The sequence below is a fragment of the Heptranchias perlo genome, chromosome 3 (assembly GCF_035084215.1).
Source record: "Heptranchias perlo isolate sHepPer1 chromosome 3, sHepPer1.hap1, whole genome shotgun sequence".
In the NCBI taxonomy this organism is placed as follows: Eukaryota; Metazoa; Chordata; class Chondrichthyes; order Hexanchiformes; family Hexanchidae; genus Heptranchias; species Heptranchias perlo.
In genome coordinates this window covers 120425885-120442043 of record NC_090327.1, presented here as the reverse complement: position 1 = coordinate 120442043, position 16159 = coordinate 120425885, and the positions used below count along the sequence as shown (strand labels likewise).

At 39.7% G+C, this 16159-nt stretch overlaps 1 protein-coding gene across 2 annotated transcripts in view; it reads left to right on the top strand.

Annotated features, from left to right (window-relative positions):
* LOC137319919 (septin-7) overlaps nt 1-16159 on the top strand; it is a 116843-nt gene that overhangs the window by 32492 nt on the left and 68192 nt on the right. For both annotated transcript variants that reach the window (XM_067981810.1, XM_067981807.1), the window contains exon 2: nt 8075-8181. In XM_067981810.1, the coding sequence (XP_067837911.1) occupies nt 8075-8181 (107 nt within the window). The remainder of the gene's footprint in view (nt 1-8074; nt 8182-16159) is intronic.

Here is a 16159-nt window from a genome sequence, read left to right as displayed (position 1 = left end):
TTGGATTCAGAGTCCTTCTGGCTTGAAGGGCCCTACATGAAATGAGCTTGAGTAGCCTCAACTCATTTCCTAGTGAGCATTGATCAGCACAAGCTGCCCTAATTCAGTAATAGTTGGCAACCTCACTTAAGCAGGATAACTGATGTTAAAAATGGAAAATGCCACAATCGTGTAGTAGGAGATACATTTTGGAGGTTGAGACTAACTTTAGACATTGGCATTTTCTCTACGGAGCTTTACTCTGCACCAATATTGTTCTAACTGATCTGGGTGTGTTAGCTGGCATTGGGTGCCCGGAAGTGTTGAGTTTACCGGGGTTTTAACATCCAATCCTTGAGTTCAACTCCCTCTCTTCCCTTCCCCCAACCCCCACCCAAAAAAATTGCTGTTTTGGTTTGATATATATAGTAACCGATGATTGGTAGTAATGCAGCCAATTGGTTCAGATAGCATCCTAAATTGAGAGGGAAATCTTGGTTTATAAATAGCAGGACCAAGGTTGAGTTCATCTCTGATGTGGAGATGCCGGTGATGGACTGGGGTGGACAAATGTAAGGAGTCTGACAACACCAGGTTATAGTCCAACAGTTTTATTTAAAACTGGTGGACTATATCCTGATGTTGTAAGACTCCTTACATGAGTTCATCTCTGGCACTGCATCTTCCAATAATGTACATTTGAGAAGTAATCATGCATCATAAATACGACTATACATGAGCCTTGTTCAACCTAATGTGTGATATAAAGGATAATGGTGTCAAAGCTGAAGATGTATTTGGTGTGCAGTTGGTACTACAATAAGACATCGTTCTAGCACACTACAAAAAATTGTATGCCAGTACTTGTGCTTTAAAAACAATTAAGAAAAAAGTGTAGGCCTGCATATCGCTTCATTCAGATTAGAGAATATTCTTGTCAGTTGAGCTGCAATATGCAATTCATGACCTAAGAATTCCTGAAGATACTGCACATTGTGATTAGGAGGCCTAATTCCTAAATTTTAATACTTTGGGCCTAAGCCTGAGCATTCGGATATAACAATCACAATAATTTGATTCCGTTGAATTTTTTTTAAAATAGCTGCAGGAAAATGCAATTCTCAGTATTTTTCTTATTCGACGAACATTTGTAAGGCCCCACATTTCAGCACTGCTTCCAAGCTTTGGTAGTTGAATATGTTTGGGTCTTATCTCAAATGAAGAACAGTGAACAAGAGTTTATTTATGCAGTGGTGTGGGTATATCATTTTGCAAATATTGACTAATTTGTAGCAGGGGAAGAGGCGAGGAATGGTATGGTGTGTCAGAGATGAAGTTTTGGCCCTGATGGTGACGAATGGTGGATGTTTTCTAATGGATGCACTGTGGGGTCAGTTTCCCAGAACCTCTGTTTTGTTTTACTTCTCTGTCTTGAATTGAGGACTGGCCACATGCTTCCGATCTCTTGGAACTTGTTTTAACATTGATTTTTTTTTTAAAAAGAGAATGGTGCAGAAGAACTTTCACTGCAAACTTTGAGCAAGTATCCCTAATGAAAACAGTGTCTATTTTCAAACTTGGTGCAAACATCTTCATAAGTATTTACAAAACAATTGTATCGAACACAGCTGCTATTTTTTTAAAAAGTTGAAAAGCAAGGAAAACCTGCAGAGGTAGGCATTATTGGAAGTTTTTATTCAACAGTCTTCGACTTCCCACTGCACTGCTCTAGTTGCATCAGTTATAGGGATCATCGTCATGTGTCCTAGAGTGGCTCCATTGCAACAATAAGGAGGAACCTATTGGATGGGATTTGGTCATGAACATGCCAAACAGCTCTACACAGTTGCTAAAACAGGTTAAGCAATTTTTGAGATCAATTTCTAGAACTGATTTAAAAACCAAGCCATGCTGCAGCAGGAAGCAGCTTCCAGCCCCTCGACACAGTGAAGCGATCCAACCATGACTTTCAATGTATTGCTCCATGGACTGGCACAGCTTCATTTCGTGTTGCTTCCATAGGAGCTACAACAACAACTTGCATTTGTATAGTACTTCTAAGCTCTAAATTCCAGGCCCCTATCTGCAATGTTGTGTTCGCTTAATGCAGAGTTTCCCCAGAACTTGTCAAACTCACTATACTCTTATGGTGAAAGGATGGGATACCATTCTAAGAACGAAGACCCAATTATATATGTAACCTAACTTTGTGCAAGTTTATGCTATTAAAATGATTTTGTCCTTAGTTGCATACAATGGCATAGCTAACAATGTGCTGAATAACATTTGTAAACAATTTTACAACACCAAGTTATAGTCCAGCAATTTTATTTTAAATTCACAAGCTTTCGGAGATTTCCTCCTTCCTCAGGCAAATGTTTGCATTTGCCTGAGGAAGGAGGAAATCTCCGAAAGCTTGTGAATTTAAAATAAAATTGCTGGACTATAACTTGGTGTTGTAAAATTGTTTACAATTGTCAACCCCAGTCCATCACCGGCATCTCCACATCATGACTGAATAACATTGATGCTGCTATAGTGGATTGTTTTTTTTCCCCCAGGCACTCTTAATGAGAGCACCCAGCTTTTTTTTAAAAAAAAAACTAAATCCTTTTTATAAGCTAGTGAGGTATCTGATAGAAAAGCTTTATTATATCATTGCTGGGTTATTCTGTAAATGCTAAAGTGGAGCTGGTTGTAAGCATTTTTCAATAATGCATCACTGTTTGTCATAACTTCATGGTTCAGGTCCACTTGCTGACTTCACAAAAATGTAAGTTCTGTTTGAGCTGTCAGTGGATGAAAATCCAGTCTGCCCTGATAATCTGTTCCAGTATTGTCTCAAGCAAACCTTTGCTGGATAGACACGGATGTTTTGACATTGAAAAAATTGAAAGAATTTTTGGAATGCAACTGGTAGCAATGCTGTAGCAAGAGTACTGTTTTCAGCATTTGCCTCTTGTATGCCATTTTAAAAAAAACATTGCTTTAACGATGACTCTTTTAATTTGCACATAATTTGACATCTAATTGAACTAAAATATGTGGAATCACTGTTGTAGTTCTGCAGTCAATCATTTGTGAAAGGATTGGAAAAATGGATCTAAGCGACAGTGTTCTAGCTAACAGTTGTAAAACACAGTACATACACCCGGCGGTTTATAGGATAGCATCCACTGAGCTCCATTAATTACTGAGGCTTCTAGTTATAGTTTTTTAATTGTGGAGCCAGTATGTCTCAATAGCAATTTTGTGCTGTCTTGCTCTTAATTGCCTTTAGTACGGTTTGTAGGTGTAATCTTCACATTGTAGTGCTGATCTTATTTTGGGAGTACTTCTACAATTGCCTTTCTACACAAAAGCAGCATTACTAAATTTCATGATGTGGAGATGCTGGTGATGGACTGGGGTTGACAATTGTAAACAATTTTACAACACCAAGTTATAGTCCAGCAATTTTATTTTAAATTCACAAGCTTTCGGAGGCTACCTCCTTCCTCAGGTGAACGATGTGGAAATCCACATCGTTCACCTGAGGAAGGAGGTAGCCTCCGAAAGCTTGTGAATTTAAAATAAAATTGCTGGACTATAACTTGGTGTTGTAAAATTGTTTACAATTACTAAATTTCAGTTTTCCTTTGTATTTTGTCTGTAAGAATGACCCTCGTGGTGGTCAGGCCCTTGAGTCTGTGACTTGATAGTTTTGTTGATTGTGGAAGCAAAATAACTTTCAAGTGTGGAAGTAGACAACTCCTATATGGAGCACTGCAGCCAAACTTTGAGGAATTGTGTATTTGATTCATTTCCTCTGCTCCACCTTGCTGAGAAAGGTGGAGCGCCCTATTTCTGGCAACAGTCCATCAGCCTCCCATATATTATCTCCTTTCTAGTAGATGTTTCTACATTTATGTAAAATTTAATGTCCATGATTTTTTTTTTCTGATGCCAGGAACTTATCTTATTGAAACCCTTCAAAATTTCCTGTTCAGTCACCTGCACTGGCAGTTTGTTCCATGCTTGTACTCTTTGATTAAAGAAATGTCTGAATTTCCTATTTGTTTGTCTTATCTTGAATCTAGGCCTGCTGGTTCTGGAATTCTGTGTATAAGTCATAAAATGTAGTTACACTACTCTGCATCTCTCATCATTTTGTAAGTCTCCTTTCAGCTTTCTCTGAGACAAGTCCCAGGATACAAAATTGCTTTTCAGAGCTGAGTCCTGTAATTTCCTTTTCTATTGACCTTTGTGGTTCGCAAATCACACTGGTAATTATGGATGATGGATGCCATTTTTAAAATTCGCTTTCAGGATATGGGTGTTGCTGGCAAGGTTGGCATTTGGTGCCCATCCCTAATTGATAGCTGTGATAGGGTGGGTGCAGGAGTTTTGAGTACTACAACTGTTAATTACTTAAAGATTTGGATGGCAGTGTTGCACATCAGACATTTTCAATACCTCTTGTGCAAATGGCTTGATTTCTGGAAGCATGCATCTAATGAATTGAAACCTATATCTCCTACACTGACTGAATACGGCACAGTAACTCATCTAAGCAAGTTGCTTATTGGAGATATGTAGGATGCCTACTGCCAACTCAATTTGTTTATGTTGGACTACTTTGCGCAGGCTAAACTACTGTCAAGAATCAGCAAAAGCAGACAAAATACTATACATATCAATCATTAGTGTATTGGGTATTGAAGGTTTTTCAAGTGTGTTCACCCAGCACCTTGTGGTAAGCTCTTGGAAGGATTGCCTTTGATAGTAGAAACATAAATGCTGCTTGGGGAGCTCTGTTCCTTTCTGACAACTGATGAGCATTAGCGGATTCTGGGATTACAAGGATAGTTTCATTCTTAAAGTACAAGCAATTTCTTTGAAGGTGGCTCTCCCTGCTCTTTGAATAGTGCCATGGCATCTTTTACGTCCAGTTGAGAGAGCAGACGGGGCCTCCGTTTAACGTCTCAATGGAATAATTTCAATCCACAGGAGTGTTTTTATAAAAAATAGTCTTGTCTGTATGGATACAATCACAATTTACATAATTTCATTGAAGTGCCAGTTTAAGCAAAAAGATTTAACACGTTTGTTGCCACCTTGTTGATCTAGCAATGACCATAGTTTTCTATTTCTCTTGACTTATAAAATCATGGAAGTAACCCTCCATAAAGAACAACTTGTGGAAAACTCAGCTGTACATAACCCGCTTGATCCTTGATTCCCACCATGGGGGCAGAGCCTTTAGCCATCTTGTTTCTACTCTCCGGAATACCCATCCTAAACCTCTTAAAAGTAAATGGGTTGACATCTTGTAGTAGTCAGCAGCACTTAACACTAATTTCAAAAAAAGCCATTGAAGACTTTTTCCAAAGCAGATCTGTAAATGTCTTGAGTACGGTAATGGATCTGAGATTAATGTTCCAATTATTCTAAATAGGTAATTGAACTGTTTTTAATTCACCAGTTGATTGCAGTCATGAGTAGATTTCTTCATTACTTGGAAGCTGGAAAGACATGGGAACTGGCACCAGACCCAGCAGAATAGAATTGATGAAATGTTCCTGATCAGATTTGAGACCATGAGTGGATATGATGTTTATTTGATCAAATTATGGATATTCTGGTATAAAAATTTTAACCAAATTAGTGTCATGCATGACTTTTGACATTGTATTGAAGAGATTACAACATCAATATGCTTCTATGAGGTTTAGCGTTGCAACAGGATTGAATGTCAACATTTTATAATTTTCTGCCTTGCCCTTAAAGGAATGACGAACAATTACAATTTACTTGCACAGTCATAATATGCATTTTGATAAGACAAACAAGGACCCTAACTCTATTCCTGATCCTCCCCCTCTCCAATTAAAGCTCTGCACTTAAAACAATAAAGTTACAAAATACAGATTGTTTCAACTTCTGCACTGAGCCCTTGAAGTTCTACGTAGATGGAGAATCTTAATGAACTACTTCAATCCCCTAAAATCTCAAACACTTAAATTTGCCAAGGCCCCAGATTTTCCAGAATCTCAGACTCTGCTCCAAATGCGTGTGGGGAAAAGTGTACACAGGTCTTGGTGTGATAATACAATTGGACCTGATTGCAAAACACAGGAGAGAAATTGTGTATTTTTATACAATATATAAATTAATTTAATGTGTTACAATTGTTTTGGACAGAAGTTCAAACCAGTTTGTAATAACTGACTCTATAATGAAGTACTTTTTAAGTGCAGTCACTGTTGTAATGTGGGTAACGTTGCAGCCAATTTGTGCACAGCAAGCTCCCACAAACAGCAATGAAATAAATGACTAGATCATCTGTTTTTGGTGTTGGTTTTGGGATAATTGGACACTGGGAGAACTCCCCAGCTCCTCTTCGAATAGTGTAGTGCGATCTTTTATGTCCACTTGAGGGTGCAGATGGGACCTTGGCTTCTCGCCTCACCTGAAAGACGGCACCTCTGACAGAGCAGCAATCCCTCAGTACTGTACTGGAGCATCAGCCTAGATTATGTGCCATGTTTTGAGTGAGCTTGGACTGACTACTTTCTGCTTGAGGTGAGAGTGCTACCACTGAGCTACTGGCTGGCATCTAATGTGCAGACTTTTGCTACGAAATAGCCTCTTGCTGCAAATGTCATTTAAAACATTGGGTATGTCTCTTAACCATAGATGCCACAGTTTAGGGTGTTTGAGCCTTAGCAAACCTAGAAATCTTTTGTGTAGCTAACACTGAGAAGTTAGGACAGGTGGTCCCTGGGAGTGTCAATATTTGCACTGAAGAGTTTTAACAACCTTAAAGCTCTTGTGGTATTACTTGATGCGGTTTTGTGTTCAGACAACCTTTATTTTTGTTTTCTCCTTCAGCCTCATTTGCTGGTTGACGGGATCTTTTAGGTAGTCAACTTGCTAGGCCTTCAATGTCAATCTTGAGTTCCTTTGTGGGAGGTGTGAAGGAGCGAAGTGACATGATCCCTTTTGCCTTTCCTGTGGGGAGGGTGAAAGGGAATGGTCAGGCCTGATATTGGCCCTCCTGATACCATGTTGGAAATTGGAGGGGAAACCTAATTAGTACCACAACTCCAGCTCTCTGCATGGGCCCACCAACATGCCCAAATACATTCCAAGCACTGTTGTGTTAATAACACTAAAATGACGTTAAAATGTATTAGTTCTCCAGTGAAGTGGCAATGATCCTAGGAATTTATTCTGGCAATAACTCACTCATTTCACCTCTCGGTTTTAGTTTGAAGATAATTAACCAAAGCAAGGCATGAAATAAAACACTTGGGCTTTGGAAGAGGTAGTTGGGAGGGCTTTTTTGTTTGCAATGGATTTTGATCTTCGCATTGGGTACATATTTAGGATATTGGACCATTTCTTAGAGAACAGTGCCTCTTCAACGCTGCCTTGGCAATTCCTTTTCTGAGTGAACTTGTCTCCTGAGTCAACAGCAACTTGCATTTATAAAGTCATCCCAGAGTACTTTGCAGATTGAGTAAATTAAAGTTGGCACTGCATAGAAAGTATAGGTTGAGTGGAGTTAAGGGGCAGAACCAGAAAAGCAGTGGGAAAGGAAATTTTTTAGGCTTTTGAAATTGGGAAAAGGAGAGGAAAGGCAAAGGGATTTTGGGAGGGAGTTCCAGAGGATTGGGGAGAAATGGCTAAAAGAGCAAGTGTCAATGGGGTAGAGAGTAGGATGGGAAATGAGGGATAGACTGTGTCATGGGATCAAAGAAGGCTTCAAACCACAACCTAGTTCAATTTTGCTAATTTTTTTTATTACTATACCTTCAGAGGATTTGTATTTTTAAGCAAGAAAGGAATGTTTATGCATTTGAAAAGTAAAGGGTAGCTTTTGATGTTTTGAGTGTTAATTGTCTGTATCGGGCGATCAGTAAAATTGTGAGCATGTAATCTCTGACTGTAAATTCGGCAAATCTCTAGTAACCACTGTAGCTCTAAATGAGCTCTTTTAAAGAGTTAAATGGTAAGAGGATCAAGATTCTTAAGGACTGCAGGCAATGCAAGTCATTTGTTAACATCAGTTATCTGACACTAAACCTTTTTGAAACTGTTTATGTTGCAGGTGAATCAGGATTAGGAAAGTCGACGCTCATCAACTCTTTGTTTCTGACAGACTTGTATTCAGCAGAGTATCCAGGCCCTTCACATAGGATCAAAAAAACAGTAATGGTATGTCCTCGATCTGCAAACCATTTGTTTGCCAGTTCATCTTTATATTTAAAAAAAAAGTTTCAAGTAACTTTGGATTGATGCACTTTTAACTTATTTTGAATTTAATTTTTGCAATGACCATCATAAATGTCTGCTTATTTTCTAACAGGTGCACTTGGAGAGGTGGGACAAGTATCCCTGTTTCAATTTGCTAACTGGTTGCCATTTTTTGTAAATTTCAGTCTACCTGCAATTGAAGAAGCATTCCAATATAATCTGCAGATTAGATGACAAAAAGCTACACCGTTATAGAACTTTGGTGTTGAAAGCTTTTTTAAAACATAAATTTAAAATGCTATCTAATTACTCCAATTGACTATTAAGAGGTTATCGATGAAGTGCTGGTATATAGTCATGCCTGGCGATTAAACTGTCAGACTACATCTATTTTATATAGAGTTGGATAGTGAATTTTATAATACTGTTGCTTTTTTGCCAAAGAACAACCTATTTCCTCATAGCCACTATCTGTATTTGACACAAGTTATAAATTTGTCCAAGTCACTTCAGTTCAAAAGGCCTTGCAAAGGTAAAGATGAAATGAATGCCAAGAGCAGGTAGTACATTGAAGCTGCTTGTTGTAGTTCAAACTTGTACCTGATTTTCTTGTTTTGCCACACATTTCCGATGTCTTCAAAATACATGATGTGGAGATGCCGGTGATGGACTGGGGTGGACAAATGTAAGGAGTCTTACAACACCAGGTTATAGTCCAACTATAACCTGGTGTTGTAAGACTCCTTACATTCAAAATACATATCACTGCAGCGATACAGTAGGACCTCCATTATTCACCTTCCCTGTTTGTCTGCCAGTGTTTGCATGGGACAAAGCCTTGCGCCAGACATTGCGTCATTGTGCAGTCCACTAACACCAGTCTTCTGTCTGGCATAATTCGGCATCAGCCCAAGAGAGATTAACTTCATTTTCTTTGTTTTATACTTGTCTTCATTCCAAAGCCTGCGGTATTACTGGTGGGTAATGGAGGTTTCACTGGTTTAAAAAATAAAACCAAACATTGAATCTGTGCTAAAATTATAGACTGAATAGATGTGGGATATTTTGAAAACCCTTTCAAACTTGTATTTTTTTTAAACCAGGAGCATTTAAGTTTGGCCTGGCTACTTAGTTTCTTGGCAAGATGAAGTGAGTGGATTTGTTTTTTTTTAAACATGCTGAATACATAACAGCCAAGAAAGTATCTCCAGCAATTAGGAAAGCACTTTCACCCGAGTTTTATACTTGCATTGTAGATTTGTTCACTTTTTGCAGTGAGTGTTTGACATTCGTAACAACTGTTGTGAAGGAGTCTCCTAAGCTAAATGCTAGTTGATCTTGGATCATGCCTGCTGAACCTAGTGAGGTTGATCAGAAGATTAAGCATTTTGGCCCTAAAGTTTCAGACAAATGTGTAAAGAAAAATAAAATTGGTATAATTTGTAGGTTGACAGTTGATTGCTAAACGTAACTTGCTAAACCTTGTGTAGGAGCTACATGCACACAGTGAAAATTTGACTTGAGAGGAAAGTATAATAAAAGTGTGCAAATGGTAGCAACTAAAAAATATTCACTAAAATTGACTATCATAGAAACGTATGACGTGGGTAATCATTTCACAGCCTGGTCAAATAATGTTTCAAATGAAGAATTATGGGTCAATTTAACTAAAATCATCTCTCCTTGAAGGGTTTGGTGCTACAGAATTTTTGTGCAGTAGCCAACCCTGCTACTTGCCACTGGTTATTGGTTACCTAACATCGGAATCACCAGTACTACACATGGCAAACAACTAAAATTGTTGTAGATCGCGTGTTCAAAAAAACATCAAAATGGTGTGAATTGCCTACCTTTGTAATTCAGTTCATGCTGCATTTCTCAATGCATTGTTCAACTAACCCATTAGTAGATCTCGCCCACGCTGCTCATCTTATCTGATCAGCCTGTGCATTATTCAGTGGTATGATTCATAGTCAGATTGTTTTGATAGTACAATTTCAATATAGGTTTGAGTTCCTAACTTTAAGGAGCTCCAGTAGTGTTTAAAAGTGTGATGCGGGAATCACTCATATTTGCTTTTAATGGTAAAATATTTCTCATTGGTGAACAGCGCGATGAATGGGTTGAGTTTGATTTTTTTTAAATGAAGTGAATGGATTGTTTCCATTCACCTCATCACCTAGGTTTTAATCCAACTGAGCCTGAATAGAGTGTTTGGCTCCTAAGTGAAATCAGTTAAGCAATTCTCAACTCTGTTCCTGTTGAGCATAAAACTGCCCCAAATGAGGCATGACTTGGCAGTCCTACTCAGATGCGATAATAGCTGGTATGGAAAACTCAAACTAGCATGATCATTTCGAGGGCAAGGGGCAGAGCAGAGGGGGAGATTAAAGCCTATTGGGGTAGTGCAGAGGGAGCTTTATTTTTGATTCTGTTATATCTGAACTTGGGATTGCTTAACACTAGGCGTTGAGTGGAAAACTGTTCTGTCCTGCACTATAGACATCCTTCCCGCTCGAGAAAAAGGCTTGCCTTCTATAGATGCAATAGAACCTGCTTATAGTGAGATCAGATGTCTTACAGTAAGCATTTATGCAAATATTGCTTAGTGAAATTGCTTGTTTTGATTGATTCACTGCTAATAGTCCTGTAAGTGGTCCACAAAGAGCAGTGGGAATGTGTCTCTGAGATCAATGGAAATGTGATGCCTGCAGATGTGAAGAACTTCATCTCAATTTGCGCTCTCAACTCTTACATATTCCTCACAAGCTTAATGCAGTTCAGCTTCAGAAATTTTTTGGCTCGAAATTACATTTATTTGGGAAAATATGCTGTTCATTTCACTACTTATCTGAAGCGATCAGTTAAGAAACTGTCTCAGGATCATTCTTCATTATGGATACTGGCAAAATGATACAATTTTAAAGGGGGTGCAGGAACAGAGAGCTGGGGTGTATGTACACAAATCTTTGGGGGTGACAGGATAGGTTGAAAAGGCTGTTAAAGAATCATACGGGATCCTTGGCTTTATAAATAGAGGTATCGAGTACAAAGGAAAGGAAGTTATGCTAAACCTTTATAAAACACTGGTTACGCCTCAGCTGGGCACCACACTTTAGGAAGGATGTCAAGGCATTGGAGAGGGTACAGAGGAGATTTACTAGAATGGTACCAGGGATGAGGGACTTCAGTTATGTGGAGATACTAGAGAAGCTGGGTTTGTTCTTCGAGCAGAGACGGTTAAGGGGAGATTTAATAGAGGTGTTCAAAATTATGAAGGTTTTGATAGAGTAAATAAGGAGAAACTGTTTCCAGTTGCAGGAGGGTCAGTAACCAGAGGACACAGATTTACGGTAATTGGCAAAAGAACCAGAGTGGAGATGAGATTTATTGATGTAGCGAGTTGTGATCTGGAATGTGCTGCCTGAAAGGGCAGTGGAAGCAGATTCAATAGTAATTTTCAAAAAGGAATTGGATAAATACTTGAAGGGCACAAAATTTGCAGGGCTATGGGGGAAGAACAAGGGAGTGGGGCTAATTGGATGGCTCTTTCAAAGAGCGAGCACAGGCACGATGGGTCAAATGGCCTCCTGTGCTGTGATTCTGCAGTTTAAGGATTTCATCAAGTGGTCAGAAATGCTTATCAGTTGGTTCCCAGTAAAGTGAAATGTTGTGACAAATAAAGATTTCACGAAGAAAGGGCTCCACTGTATTGATTTAAGAATAAACAAAACTTATCTGTCTAGAGACAATTGCCTGTTTCTGTGACAGCCAGACTTGGCAGTACCAGCCTGCAGTACTTTGCACTGAGCTGCCTTCAGTCATGCTTACAACTCCACTACAGGTCCAATTGTCCGTAAATGTTTCCATTAGTCAAATGAATATAACTGTCGACAAAAACAAGGGACTTTCAGAGTCAACCCTTGTATTGAGTGTATACTTGATTTGTTTTTTTCTGCTGCAGGTGCACTTACAATACCAGTCTACTCATTTAATGTGTGACGTGGCTTTTAATTATGTGGATATTGTATTTGATTACTTCTAATCAATACTTTCTAAGTAATTTTCTCAATCTATCAATGTCCCGTTGCAACTTTCTGCTCTCATCTACACTAACTGTGCCATCTAACTTAGTGTCGTCAGCAAACTTGGATATGCTGCTCTCCGTTCCTTCATCTAAGTCATTCATAAATATTGCGCAAAATTGAAGCCCCATTACAGATCCCTTGGGACACCACTAGTCACATACTACCAATTGGACTACATGCCCATTATCCTAACTCTCCTTCCAGTTGGAACAGCGATTTATTTGTACTTTCAATTTAGTATACTTTATTTGCTGCTCATGATGCGGTCTCCTCTACATCGGGGAGACCAAACACATATTGGGTGATCACTTTGCTGAACATCTCCATTCAGTCCGCAAGTGTGACCGAGCTTCCAGTTGCTTGCCATTTTAATTCTCTGTCCCACTCCCACCCCTCTGTCTTCAGCCTCCAATGAAGCTCAACGGAAGCTCAGAGAAGTGTGAGGTAATGCATTTGGGGAGAGCAAACAAGGCAAGGAAATACACAATAAATGGGAGGATACTGAGGTGTGGAGGAAGTGAGGGACCTTGGAGTGCATGTCCGCAGATCCCTGAAGGTAGCAGGACAGGTAGATAAAGTGGCTAAAAAGGCATATGAAATGCTTTCCTTTTATTAGCCGAGGCATAGAATATAAATTGTAAACAATTTTACAACACCAAGTTATAGTCCAGCAATTTTATTTTAAATTCACAAGCTTTCTGAGGCTACCTCCTTCCTCAGGTGAACGATGTGGAAGGAGGTAGCCTCCGAAAGCTTGTGAATTTAAAATAAAATTGCTGGACTATAACTTGGTGTTGTAAAATTGTTTACAATTGTCAACCCCAGTCCATCACCGGCATCTCCACATCATAGAATATAAAAGCAGAGATGTTATGCTGGAACTGTATAAAACACTAGTTAGGCCACAGCTTGAGTACTGCGTACAGTTCTGGTCACCACATTACGGGAAGGATGTAATTGCACTAGAGATGGTGCAAGAGGAGATTTCCGAGGATGTTGCCAGGACTGGAGAATTTTAGCTATGATGACAGATTGGATAGGCTGGGGTTGTTTTCCTTGGAACAAAGGAGGCTGAGGGGAGATTTGATTGAGGTGTACAAAATTATGAGGGGCCTAGATAGAGTGGATCGGAAGGACCTATTTCCCTTAGCGGAGGGGTCAATAACCAGGGGGCATAGATTTAAAGTGATTGGTAGAAGGATTAGAGTGGAAATTAGGAAAAAACTGTTTCACCCAGAGGGTGGTGGGGGCCTGGAACTCACTGCCTGAGAGGGTGGTAGAGGCAGAAACCCTCAACTCATTTAAGAAATACCTGGATGTACACCTGAAGAGCCGTGACCTGCAGGGCTACGGACCAAATGCGGGAAAGTGGGATTAGGCTGGGTGGCTCGTTTCTCAGCTGGCACAGATACAATGGGCCGAATGGCCTCCTTCTGTGCCGTAAATTTTCTATGAACAGCACCTCATCTTTCGATTAGGCACTTTGCAACTTTCTGGATTCAACAATGATTTTAATAACTTCAGATCATAACCACGGCTCTCATTTTTTTCAGACAGCAGGTGCTGGTAAATAGTTCTGCTGTTGCCTTTACTACATCTCTGCACCCATTTTTTTTCTTCCATTATCACCCCTTTGCCTTGCACCATCATCCCTTTTGTCATTTAATCACTCCTGCCCTCCACCCTGTTACAAACCTACCTTTTGTTCTTTCCTCCCCCTTTCCCAGACTCTACTTGATTTTAAAAACTGTTAAATCTTTATTACTTCCAATTTTGACGAAAGGTCATTGACCTGAAATGTTAACTGTTTCTTTCTCCACAGATGCTGCCTAACCTGAGTATTTCCAGCATTTTCTGTTTTAAATTCAGATTTCCAGCATCTGCAGTATTTTGTTTTTGATCCTTACTCAGTCTCCTACCTCCTAACCAATTCCCTACCCATGTCAAAAGGTTGACACCAATTCCACGTTCTTTCATTTTTGCTAGCAAGTTGGTGAAGAAAAGTCATGGAATATCAAAAAGTTGACATTGGGTGTCTCAGAGCTACGTGGTTGGTGGATAGAACAAATCAGTTAATTGGAAATGTGATTTTGTCAAAATCCATTCACCAGCTTTGCTACTGCATCTGAACGACTAAGCTATAGAAGGAGGAGCTATATTGCAGAGGACTGATAACTATGAAAGAGGAGTAGGACGCAATCTGCCTGACACAGACATATAGCAGTGTGCAGTTGAGTATCCGCCAGTTTAGTGTGCATTGAAGTGAGCCCAAACGGGAGTGCAGTATTCTGCAGCTGAGCGTAAAGCGGAACCCTTTGCTCCCCAGGCAGAGTTGGCAAGTTTGGTGACTAGATTATTTCAGGTTTTGACTTTCTCAGCAGTTTTCAGTAGATGGTTTTTGTAGGTTAGTGATCGGTTGAGGGTGACGCCCAAGTAGACTGGGTGATGTCATGTCTGAGGTGGACCATTTAAGATGATATGGAGTTTGAGAAGCATTAGAATTATGCAATAAAAACAGAAAATGTTGGAGAAGCTCAGCAAGTCAGGCAGCATCTGTGGAGAAAGAAACAGCTAATGTTTCAGGTCGAAGACCTTTCATCACAACTGGAAGATGTTAAGTGTTAAAGTTTTTGAGCAAGTGCAGAGCTGGAGGGGAGAGGGGAGGGAAGAACAAAAGGGAAGGTCTATGATAGGGTAGAGGACACGAGTGATTAAATGAAAAGGGATGATAGTGCAAGGCAAGGAAGGTGGTAATGGGACAGGTTAAGAAACAAAAGATTGTTCAGGAGTACCTGTAAATGGCAGGAGTAGAACCATTACCAGCACTAGCTGACCAAAAAAATGGGAGCAGTGGTTATGATCTGAAGTTATTGAAATCAGTGTGGAGTCCGGAAGGTTGTAAAGTGCCTAAATGAAAGAGGTGCTGTTCCTCGAGCTTATGTTGAGCTTCATTGGAACAGTGCAAGAGGCTGAGGACAGAGGTCAGAGTAGGAGTGTGAAGGGGAATTAAAATGGCAAGCAACTGGCTGCTTTCTTCTCCACTAGAATTGCTCTGCTTCTCTCTTCGCCACTGGAATTGTGCAAGCGGAAGGCAGAGAAGATGGTCTTTGATGGTACTTGATCAATGACACCATTTCAGGCAGTACTCAACCATAAGTTTCATGTCGATAATGTGTGTGGTTTCCAGGGTGGAAAAACCACTAGCTCGAGTAACAATGGTACCGTCATCAGTGTCGATGAATATCCACAATCTGGTTGCAATCTGTACAGATTAAAAAGGAGTGGTGGCTACAATTCCCAAGGCAGCCCATTGATTTGGTATCTCCACGAGCTGGTGCGGCTGGCCATGTGTACTCTGAAATGTTGGCCCTGTAGCAGTAATTCAACCAAGCAGGTGGCTCAATATGGCAGGACTCCTATTTTCACTTAAAGACCAATATGCCAATTTGCGCTGCTAATATTATGTTAAAGCTGTTTTTGTATATCTCAATGTTTGGCCTCCTTTCTCACTAAGTTCTATATTTTTTTCCCCCAATTTTAATTTTAATTACCATCTGCATCCATTTTGGTGGTTGTTTATTAACTTCCATTTGTTTCTCTTCCGTAAACATGCATTTTATGCATTCACGTTATAGTTGGAAGCATATTCCATTTTTCCTCATGACGTCCTTAAGTTGCATCTGCCAGTTAGTTTCTTTCAGTTCATCTCATTCCCTTGTAATTTGCCCCTTCAGATGTTACATATTTTTGTCTTGGTCCTTTCTGGTGCTGAGTTTCAGCTTGTCTCAAATTGAATCTCCATGACGTGCTTTCGAATAGGTTAAAACGTTCTTCTTTTGGTAGACAATGAA